We start from the raw sequence: 12,069 nt of genomic DNA on the forward strand, positions 1-12,069 counted from the left end.
GCTCAACCGAAATGGAGGATGGATTCCTAATTTGCTATGGTTGTCTCGTATGCTTGCCGGTCTGGCAGGCGCCTCGCAGTGACGATAGGCCCCTTTGTGCGTGCGAACAAGGTAAGAACCCTTTCCACAAACAGTTCAATTCTAGGGGAGAACGCTTTCTGCGAACCAAACAGCACCCGCGGGTTGCCGCCAGAGCAGGCAAGCCCATGTCAACTCACCTGGGAGAAGGAATCCACCGCGTATCCCCGACCAGACTCCGTGGGTTGCCGCCAGATGAGGCAAGCCCGTGCAAACTCCAATGGGAGAAGGCATCCGCCGCCTATACCCGACCAGACTCGGTGTATGATGCGTGACGCTGACGAGAGCAAGATCGCGCCTACAATTTTAGTGGGCCTATTTAAGGGGCCCCGCAACGTACTTTCTTGAATTTATTCATTCTCTTCTTCTTATCCTTCATCAACCATTGAATAAACAGTGCAAGTTTCACACTAGAAATCGTCTCGTCCCTGCCTGGTCGCCATGGTCTACCGGACGCCTGCAGCCCGCCGACAACGCCACGCTACGCAATAGTAACGCCTGTCGAAGTTCGAGAAACAGGCGCCGCAACACCCTTCACAGGTCCTCTCATCCCCTATCACGATATTACGTCTCATTACAGACAAACCCGGAGGACAGGAAATTCTCTTCCCCCCGCCCGAAACTCAACAGAGCTCAGGCTGTTTGTTACTTTCAGGCTCTTACAGACCAGATCGTATCTCACGCCTAGAGCGCTTAGTTGAATAGACCCCCAATTTCCCGCAGTCCTGCTCCAAGTGCGGTCACACATGCTGCTCCTTCGAGCACATGCTCTGGCTGTGCCCGTACAATGCGGGCTTCTAACTTCAAGTCCAAGTGGGACGCCTTGCTGAAGAGGTCGGAACTCCCGGACCTACTACAGGCCATCCAGAGGGCCCGCGATGTCCCTGAGAGTCACCACTTCCCGGTCCCGGCGTGGGCAGAGCTACCGACTTGATTGGTGAGCCTTCGGCTCCCCGAGTCTTGTTGCTCAGGACACTTCAATAAGATTCTTGTCAATTGCCCTTTTCTTTGCGGCGCGGCGCACTTCAGATGACGGCGTCGCTCGCGAGCGGTCGCGATTGTCTGTTTAAGCACAGCGCACGATTTTTTGCGCTGTGCACAAGGACACCTTACTAACGGTATAAGTCTGTGCTGCACGAATACTGAGACAGACAGAAGCGGATCAAAGAGCATGATCCCGCGCTGGAACATGGTAGAAAATGACATAGTTTCGGTGTCTGCGCGCGCAACTGCACGACGTGGGAACAAGCAGACGAAGCGGAAGTACTTCTCTCTTGCTGCGGTGCGAAGTAAAACAAGAACATGCAGACATTTGGTTTATGTGTTTTGTTATTTATCTAAGCTATAATTTTTTCTATTCCAGCAACATATTACACAAATAAGAGATGTTGCGTTGAATAATTCTTGAAGTGACGTGTCACAACGAGGACGTCACAGCGCGAACACATGTGCGTAGGCGCAATAGCACGTGTACGTCATCTTCCGGCTTGGAGCGCGGCGGCCGTGAGGAGAAGGGAAAATGGCGTTCGGTTTAAGATTGCAGATCTTTCCGCGGCGCGTAGCGATGTAATACTTTGTATACACACTCGTTATCACGCATTGTATGCTCTGCGCCTCTCAGTCCAAAATGGCCAGACCTGCTGAGGGGCCCTTTAAAAGGCGATACAGGTGAGGCCATATTATATTGGCAGGGTTACTGCAAATAACTTATACCAAAATATATAAGGCGACGTTGCTGACTGATATTGTACGAGACGGCCAAGTGCTGAAGTGATCGGTACTACCCGCACCGGATTGGCGAAAGCACAAGCTGCTCATTTTAATTGAAAGGCAAGCAGTGGGAATGAGTACGGACGGAAAAAACTTTAATGGAAAAAGGACCTGCGAGGTTGCCAGCCCGGGCTCAGGCCACCCGGGCATTGTGTGCGGTGAGGCATAGCCTTTCCACCGCTGCCCGGGCCCGCTGGATAGCCCATAATTGGTCGTGTAGTTCTGAGCTAGTCAGAGCGCTTAGCCATCGCTCCTCGAGAAGGTCCGGTTCTATCTTGTCCTCTACGTATACTGAACTGATCTGTGTGCACTTCCAGAAGATGTGTGCCATGTCTGCGTGTTCATGTTTGCAGAGCTTGCAGCTTGCGTCTGGATATTGTGTTGAATTTATTCTGTTTAAGTGTACTGGGTTTTGGAACGTTCTGGTTTGCAATCTTCTCCAATCTGTTTCTTGAGACCTGTCGAGTTGTTTGTGGGGTTGTGGGTATGCTTCTCTTTGTTTCGTGTAGTGTGTCAGTATGTCGTGGTACGTGACCAGTCTGTCCCTGTCGTCTTTTATCGCTTCTTCGTCGTCGTCGCCTCCTCCGTCTTCTCCATCGCCTCCGCCGCAATCCTTCTCCCTTCCCCGGGGGTTGCGGGGTGTTGGGCCGTCACTGTCCGTGCCGCGGTGGGTTAGTTTTCGCGCGACTCGGTGGGCCTTCTCGTTGAGGTTGGGAGGGGCATTCATGGTAACTTCTCCCATATGTGCCGGGATTCATTTGAGGTATTTGGGTGTAATTGTGCCGTTCTTAAAGTCTTCTGCTCTGTGGTTCAGGATTTTGGCCGCCTCGGTGGAGACCCAGCCCTTTGTGAAATTCCTAATAGCCGTCTTGGAGTCGCTGATTATTGTTCTGTATTGTTGCCGACCGCTGATTATAGCCAATGCGATTGCCGTTTCTTCCGCTGCCTCCGACGATCTAGTCCTTACGGAGCCCGCAGTCACGGTCTTTCCTTTCGTGCATACGACCGCCATTGCGAAGAGGGAGTTACCTTTGTCAGCGCTGACACCACCATTGTCGTCCCTGTGTCGGGGGTACCGCGCGGCGTCTACGAAAAGCACCCCCTCCCGCGCGCCGTGGTTTTTGAGAATCGTTTTCGTGCGGCATTTTCTTCTCTCGACATTGTGCACGGGGTGCATGTTCTTCGGGATATTTTCCGTGTTGATTGCGGCTCGGACGTCTGGGTGAATCTGCATCTTGGGGCCGTTCATTCCGTGGTAGTTTATGCCGATCTTTTCCATGATTTCTCTGCCCGCCTTGGTTCCGGAGAGTCTTTCGAGTTGCGCTATTCTCTGTGCTTCTGCGATCTCCTCCAGCGTGTTATGCACTCCGAGTTGTAGTAACCTTTCGTTTCTTGTGTATTGGGGGAGACCCAGTGCTGTTCTGTACGCTTTTCTAATGAGCGCGTCGATCCTGTCTTTCTCGGCCTTGTTCCAGTGGACGAATGCCGCCACGTACGCGACGTGGCTGATCGCGAAGGCCTGAACGAGCCGCACAACGTTTCTTTCTTTAATCCCCCTCCCGTTGTTGGAGACTCTCTGTATTAGCCGAATGGCCGCCGTGACTTTCTTTTCCAGGCGTGTTATAGTGTTATAATGAGTAATCCATATCTTCAGTGCAAAAATAAATAGTTCGATGTGCCACATCTTTTGCAGCAAAGTCAGCTTATTAAGGCTTATCCAATAATGAAAACGTTTGTTTGCCGGGCTTTGCTGCTTACACTTCACTCTTTCCAGTTTAGAGCACTCCATTCTGTTGCATGCCGTGTTCTTCCCGAGAAGACTGGCGACAGAAACGAATAAAGCTTTTTGAATTTAGAACGGAGGAAAAAGCCAAAAGTAGTCAATTCGCTTTATGAAAGGAACGAAGGCGCGGAGGTGAGGGTGGACTTCAAGGCATATATTTGTTCCAGTGAGGATATTTTCATTGCGTTTTTTGTTATGTTGCGTAAGTCTGCAGAGAACCAAGCCCGCAATTGCCACATATGCAGGGGTCGCACAGGTGGCTATATGCTCTCGCAGACACAATTTATGTCTGCTGTTCTTGGTTAAGTCATGTCGGTCAATGACGTAGTTTCCGTTAAATCTTGAAGACTTCGAGAAAAGCCGCCTCTGCTATAAAAACAACTAATGTTTAAGATACGAGCAGACATGAGGATTATAACTATAGTACACGAGGACATAAATTAAAGCTATGGTCGCACATTGATGTATATACTGCTGTAGCAGACAATGTGTTAAGCATGTATGCACTAAAAGCAAAGATCTTTTTTTATTTCCTATCACGGAGAAGAACATGATGTAGGTCGCCATCATTACGAAACAACGTGATATTCCCTACAGTAATTTTGACAGAGCGCATGGCACAAGGGCACATACAATTCGGGATTACAGGACAACCTTTTCTTCAGAATGTTTAACAAGATGTGAATTTGAACGAGTTCGTAATTTATGCTAAACTTGCAAAGGCCCTAAGAACAAGACTGAGGCAAAGCAACAAGTACAACAAGCACGGCGTGCTTTTGTAAATTGGCTTTGTGAATGTTCTCGTACTACATGACGGATGGGATGTTAGTTCCAAAAATTTGCCAGAGACCATCGTAGCACTTAAAGAGAATGGCCGTTAGCAATGCAATATACATTATATACTCTTTTACTATTATATTCAAGGCTACGGCATTCTATCCCCGAACAGCACGACCTTGAAACGTTACGCGTCAATACATTGTGTCGATGTGCTAAGTTTCACTGATGCACCGCCTGCCGCAGGAAAGAATCGGCGAAGGCCGACTCCATGTCGCAGTACGGCCCAGGGTCATTTTTGCATTACAACAGCTTAGCTCAAATGAAACGCCGGAGCACCTGCACGTTGAAAGAAACGAGGAGAAAGACATTCCGGCCCACGTCCCGCCTCCTGACGCACCGTGAAGTGATCGCAGAGTCCACTTTGATCCCAAATGTATGACATTTCGTGTCCTTAAATTAATTCTGTACCAGATGAGTTTCTCTGCGAGGTGATGATCGCTTCTTCTACTAAGCAAACATGTGACCGAAAAGTTTGAGAGCTTGCTACGTGTACTTCGTTAATATATGTTGTCGCGATGAGTTTAACACCTGCGCATAGTAACCCTCCTATCAAACAGCAGCAATGCTCTTGCGGCTTTGCCTACAGACAGTAACTTCGAAACAATGACTTTCAAGGCATTTTGTCAACAATAAACGGTTGAGCGTGTTTTTCGCATGCAGTTTTTTTTCTCTTTCTTTGTGCAAATGCCTTCGGCATTTCTTTAAGAGGCATTCGGGTTGATATATCCTCATTCATATCTCCTTTGCAAATGCAGATCATATCAAGGCTTCGTGCCTTGTCTCGTCGTTGGAGACCCGGATGTACTGAGTATCGTGTGTGCCAAAGATTTCAAGTCCTTCGTCGACAGAACGGTGAGGATCAGGAATCTGTCTGCCGCACTCGCACCCGCTTGAAGACACGCCAAACACGACGTCGGCTGCTGGTATACGTGTGCAGTCATGTTTGCGTACGATGCATTTCATCTCGAAGTGCCGACACGCACGCGAAAGCAATGTGATGTCATACGTTTCCCCTTGTTTTGCGCTCCTCTGCACTTGATGATCCTGTTACGCTGTGTGTAAGCAGTAGTGATGTGCGTAAGGTTTAAACTGACATCGATATGTCTAAGACGGCTTATTCTACGTTTTCCTTGTTCGCCGGCTACTCTACATCTTTACAATACACTTTATATTCATTCGAAATTGCATCCGTTCACTGTCACTGCATGAAAAGGTCAGTATTAAAGCGCGAAGTTACTATTAAAGTGCACACTTCAATACGTTGGAATCATCGTTATTCACGACTGCTGGGCAAGAACTTCTTCACATCAGTTTCTCTTGTTTCAGGAGAGGGAAGTAACTGGAAATGCCTTGTGGGACAACATGCTGCTCAACATGTCGTCGGATATGTGGAAAGATGAACGGATGGCGCTGTCACCTGCATTCACTCCGATCAAGCTAAAACTGGTTGGTACGCCGTAAGTCACAGTAGCTCAACAACAATGGTAAAGCAACGCATCGACCATAGTATATCCTAAACAAAATTCTGCTAAAGCACACGCAGGCACACGCGTAAACAGAAAGGCAAAAGCTAAAAGAAACTCAGAGCAACAAGTAGCCGCATAATAAGTTCCCGTTAGCCTTGCTTGTTGTCCAAACTTCTAGACGAATTTAGTCAGCGCGACCCTTTCAACAACCATTAACAAGAACAAGAATATTATAAGCTCCAGAACAAGGTTAAAATTTGAACCTCTTCACTGTTGTGTATAAGCCTCCACCGCGGGTTTCTCTTTCGCTTCATCTTTGTACTTCTCCGATCAGCCTCCTCCTTGTCGGTGGCTTTACGAGTACCACCATAAACTTTCAGCATATATTTAAAAAGTGATGCATTTCAACAACGATGGTGAGGACAAGCCTAGCGAGTTGCCAGTTCTGCAGGAAAGAGAAGAGCGTCAGGGCTATTGGCGATGGAGGCCATGTGTTCCCTCGAGAGGCAGAATTACCCTGCAAACGCCGAATTATACTGAACACATTACCGAATAGCTCGGCTTCTTTGAAGTCATGCTCTCGTTTAGAAACATTCACAGGTCGAGCGGAACAGAAGGCAAATGATCACGTGATTGAAAGAAATGCAGCCCACTATTATGGCATAAAGTAATAAAGATATAATAGTTTTAACGTATGAAAGCTGCACTCGGGGCAAGCAACGGGCACCGTAGGAAATGGCTCAGTAAAAGATTTTGCCAACTGAGACACTAATGTTCACCTAAATCATAATACAGGAAAACTGTTACATTCCAGCTGAAACCGATCCTATGATGTGACCTTGTGCTCAGCGGGAGGACGCCATAGCCACTTAAGGGAAACGGTGGAAGACAGCAAGACATGACGCATTGTGGTCGATGTCGTCGCGAAGTCGCAAGCCCGAGTACACCAAACGTCATACAAAAGGCGTACTTATACGCTTAGGTATGTTTGACGAGCGTACATGAGCTCGTCAGTGTGAAAAAAAAAATCGCGATCTCGCCTGGAAAGCGAAGCATCGATTGCGACTGCAAATTAGTCGACCGCTATACAGAGTAAGGATAGTGGTTTTATCGGCCGTAAAAACTTGGAAACATTCGCTTACTAACACAATTAACAAGGATGGCGCCAGCGCGCACAAGCAAACATGAACAGACCACGCTCGATGAACGCGGACACTCGCTGCCGAGACGGTGGTGTGAGCAAGCGTGGCTGCAGCAGCAAGCGAATTGACCTTCGTGCGGTCTACTGCCTCAACGTAAGAGCGGCGTGAATAGCGCGCACAAAGGTACGAGCCGTCTGCAGATCCCTTTCAAGATACGGCGCGCGCGACCACGCGCGGCCGCGCAAAGTACGCACATGACGGAGTCGAAGCTGCTCCTCCTCCCTCCCGCTCTGTCTCCGCGCTTTCCTCCATATTGGCCTCCAGCTTCACCACTGGAAAAGCCGGCGCCACCGTCGGCGTGACGTGCTATTAGGGATCACGTGGACATAGCGGCCGCGTCGGCTGCATCGGGAGCGCCGAAGTAGCCGAAGCAAGCTGAAAACGAGGGTTCCCTCGTACGCCGCGGTCCTCATTTAGTGGCGAGATTTTCCCGCTTCGAGTGTCTCCTTTACAACGCTTGAAAGCACTACAATAGGTAGCGGCTGCCTTTGAAGGTGCGCCACATGGTAGGCTACTGCTCGGTGCCGCAGTCCCGGACGTACGCAACGGAGCCCGGTGTCAGCCTTATTCATACTAGCCGCCGGACAAGAAGCTGCGTGAAGCTTGGCTCGCGAAACACAAAACCGGCAAACAGTCATCGGCTATAACTCGAGCATGCAGCAAGCACAGACGCGAGGAAGATTTCTGCTACGGCGCCGGGTCTACGATGTTCGGAAAACGCGCACTGAGACACTCGCCCGAGTCCGCTGTCCGACTATTGTCATGACAATTTGGTCTATGAACTTGTCGATGCTATAGCTACTGGCACGATAGGCACATTAAAAAAAAGCATAGCATATGGTTATGTTTATGTTATGAAATAATGCACTGTCATTATGCAAAAAAGAAGTGAGGCGTGCAGACAGGACACAAGAGTAGAGAAGTGGACAACACGAACGCTGACTATCAACTGAAGGGAGCACTGAGGCGAAAAAAGAAAGACACAAAACTCATCTGCGCTTGCTCGGGAATGGTAACACTATGTGTCAGTCGGGTACACGTGCCGGTCTACGTGAGAGATAACTGTTAAGGCACTTAATCTCATCCTTATGTAAAGTAATCGAAAGCTGACTCACGCACGCACTTCCACCATTATAGATATGCCATTCCTCTACCATAAGACGCGCATCTTCATTCTTATGCCTGTACAATATCGCGCATTCATCTAACTTTGGCGTGCAGTTACAATCTCGGCAATGTAGCGAAAGATTAGAAGGCGATCCACCGGTTAACGACCTTTTATGTTCCATTAGCCTCTGATTGATACACCGTCCCGTTTGCCCTACGTAGAACTGGCCACAGCTAAGGGGAATTTTATAAACCAGACCCATACGACAGTCAGTAAAACTGTTGTTCTTATTGTGCTTCACTGGACAAATATCTGTTCGTTTTTTGCCTTTTACCCGCTCGTTTTTATTCAGTACGGAAGCGCATATATTACCTAGCTTATTGGAAGCAGTGAAAGCAACATTAACATCATATCTACTTGCAACTTTTTTAAGCCTGTGGGACACTGAATGAATATACGGAATAGCCACTACTCTTTTTTTGCCATTACTGCTTTCTGTAATCACGTCCGTCCCTCTCGAAACCGACTTCTTTAGGCGCTCAGCCACAGTGGCCACCGCTACACTAGGATAACCTGCTTGTAATAGGCGCCGTACTTGCGCATTAAAACTGGCGCTCAGTTTGTGCATGCATGATCTGGTGAGGGGAGACTTAAGGCACGACATGGCAATTCCATTTTTTACTCATTTAGAATGCTTGTATTGAAAGTTTAGCAACGGCTTCGAAGATCTTGGGGAGTACTGCCAACAAACATGATTTTCTTCGAACATCAAGAAAATGTCAAGAAACTGAATTACGCGTAGCTGAGGAAATTTCTTGGGAAACTTTAACCCTCCCCCATAAAGCTTAAATTGCTCACTTACTGAGGTAGCAGCGGAACCGAATTCTTCCCTATTGCAGAAAATCAGGTAATAATCAACGTAACGAAATATCTTGATAACGCTATCACCTAAGGCTTTCTCTAAGCAGCGGGAAATAATATTGACAGGTCCAATAATTTAGAAGAAAAAAAAAGATTGAATCGTCGCGACGGCACATGACAGTCCCCGTACGCGTCGAAGTCTCAACAACGAAACTATTTTTGAACCGCTCTGATAGCGGCCACGCAACAATCGTTGCTTGTGTACTGTGAAATGCTCATATTCTGCGGCCTAAAGCTCATGGCACGGTGCGAAAACGCGCACGCGGCGAAAGCGAAACAGTGCGCGGACAAGCATGCAGACGCGCAGTCGGTTGCTGCGAATCTATGCGATCGCTGCATTGAGGCTTCATTTTATAACGCTCCATTTAGTTATGCAAACACTATAAGGACATATTTCCCATAGTTGGCTCTCAACTTTTACCTACCTTTCACGCAAGAAGCCGGTTCGCGAGACTCCATCGCAGCGAGCGCGCGCAGTGGCGTTCACTGTACGTATTCGGCAAAGAGATAGCGTCTGTAAACGATTCTGTGCTTTAAGTTTGCCCAAGATTGTTATTTAGACAGTAAAAAACTTCTCACGTTTCGAAAGTACTTACAGAAATGTCCGGGAGAGCTCGCGCGTGGCATTTTCAGTGAGCGCTGACAGCAAAACCTATGAGGAGCGCGCCGCGTGATCCCTCATACTACGCCAGCGAGGCGCTTCCGACAGATGGCGACTCCGTAACTCCTCGCCGCCAATATGGCGCGCGAGATAGAGCCGCGATCGTCAATTTCCTTTGCGCCCGGTCGCAAAATGCGTAGTTGCTGCCCGACCGCATTCTTACAATTGCTAGCATAGAATAAAGAACTAACTTTAGAGAAGGGAAACTGTACCTTCCACTGTGGTACGAAAATAAGAAGCGGCAGCACATGGAACTTAGCGGGGGGCCCGACCGATGGCGCTACTTAAACAGGAAGCGGAAATGCAATTTTTAGTGCAATACCCAATATCGCCGCTTTTTACCAGAGGCGTACGCGGGGCACCCCCCATGCTGGCCTTGCTGGCTTCGCGCCATGCCTCAGCTGCCGCGTTTTAATTGCCAGGAGACTGAAGAGCCTCTACTGACGCCCATACAAACACGCCACAAGTGAGTGAATAGGACGTGCGACTTTATTGGCAGAAGAATAGCAGTGCACCTTCTCGTACAAGTGCAGAAATAAATTTGCATGTCGAGATGCGCTTACACCATTAACGCCGAGCTCGTAAACTGCTCACTTTTGTCGTCGCACGTGGCGGTCTTGTGACGAGCAGCGCAAGAAAATTGGGCAGTGCCCCATCTGTTTGCATCTACAGTCGCCGTAACTTGCATTGCGAAGCAATCGGGTGACGCGAAGCATCTGCTGCGGCAGAAAACACAGCGACATGTACTAGCCGGCATTTTAGCGTTACCTGCTTTCCAACCTGCACGTTTGTTTTTGTTCTTTCGGGGGCCGCTAATGTGTAACTTGTACTTAGTGCGCCACATTCTCAATATGGTCATCACCATTTTGCAGCCACTATTGCAGGCCTTTCCACATGTGGCTATCAACTTCATACATTTCGGACCATGTTATCAGGTGTGCTGGTTTTCATTCACGCTACATTACGGCCGATGAAGGCCCACAAGCATAATTTGCCCGCGGCTGCAGCAGGAAGGATCGAACGGGGAGAGCGCCAATTATGGTGCATGTAAATTGGGAGTCATTATTGCTGTGCGGACTGCAGGAGCGGATGGTTACCTAGAGAGACTGTTGCCCATGCAGCTGACCAGGTCGCCGCATCTAAGAAACATAACACTGCGACTATTATCACATGAGACTAGGCATTCAATCACCGCATAAGCTTCAGACAATACACTACATTGGCGAAGATCCACATGATAACAGTGGGCACTCACGCACTACAGGTCATTTACAGCACATTCAGCTATCCGACTTCAGGCACAGTGCTTGCCTACGTCGCACATGGCGGTCTAGTAACGAGTGACGACAAGCAAAGCAAGCAGATTGGACAGTGCGCCACCTGTTGCATTTACAGTCGCCGTAACTTGCACTGCGAATCAATCAGGTGACGCAGGCACCTGCTGCCATAGCCAACACAGTGACATGAACTACCTGGCATTCTAGCTTTACCTCCTTTCCTACCTGCACCTTTCTTTTTGTCCTTTCGGTGGCCACTAATGTATCGCTCACACTTGGTGCCTTACCTGTTCTCAATATGGACATGGTCTGTTTTGCGGGAAGTGCCACCTTTCCAACCGTGTCATTTCCACCCAGGCCTTTCCACCCATGTGTATATCAACTTCATACACTTCAAACCATGTAATCATGTATGATAGTCTCCGTTCACGCCAAATCGCGGCCGAAGAAGGCCACAAGCCCACTTTACCCACGGCTGCAGCAGGAAAGGACGAACAGGGAGCACCAATCACAGTTCATGTAAACAGGGAGTCTGTGTCGCTGTGCGGACTGCAGGAGCAGGTGTTTACCTCGAGAGGCCATTGCCCAATGCAACCGACCAGGCCGCCACATCACAGAAATGTAATACGGCAACCATGACCAAGTGGGACAGCATTGAAACAAGACTCTGCAATCAAATCAGTTCAGCATACTCTAACATAACGCTCGATCTATACACTGGCACAATACACTATACATTGGCTACGATCCACATGACAACAGTGAGCATACACGCACACGCGTCGCTTGCGGCACATTCAACCGTCCGACTGTAGGCATAGTGCTTGCCTTCGTCGCACATGGTAGTCTGGTAACAAGCAACAATCAGCAGCGCAAGCAGATTGGACAGTGTGTCCCACGTGTTTGCACCGACTGTCACCGTTGAACATGAGCAACTTACATTGCAAAGCAATCGGGTGACGC

At 48.7% G+C, this 12,069-nt stretch overlaps 1 protein-coding gene across 2 annotated transcripts in view; it reads left to right on the forward strand.

Annotated features, from left to right (window-relative positions):
• Positions 1-12,069, forward strand: part of LOC142575916 (cytochrome P450 3A16-like) — a 61,037-nt gene that overhangs the window by 17,424 nt on the left and 31,544 nt on the right. For both annotated transcript variants that reach the window (XM_075685715.1, XM_075685716.1), the window contains 2 exons: positions 5,227-5,323; positions 5,798-5,917. In XM_075685715.1, the coding sequence (XP_075541830.1) occupies positions 5,227-5,323; positions 5,798-5,917 (217 nt within the window). The remainder of the gene's footprint in view (positions 1-5,226; positions 5,324-5,797; positions 5,918-12,069) is intronic.

This window comes from Dermacentor variabilis, chromosome 3 (assembly GCF_050947875.1).
Source record: "Dermacentor variabilis isolate Ectoservices chromosome 3, ASM5094787v1, whole genome shotgun sequence".
NCBI classification, from domain to species: Eukaryota; Metazoa; Arthropoda; class Arachnida; order Ixodida; family Ixodidae; genus Dermacentor; species Dermacentor variabilis.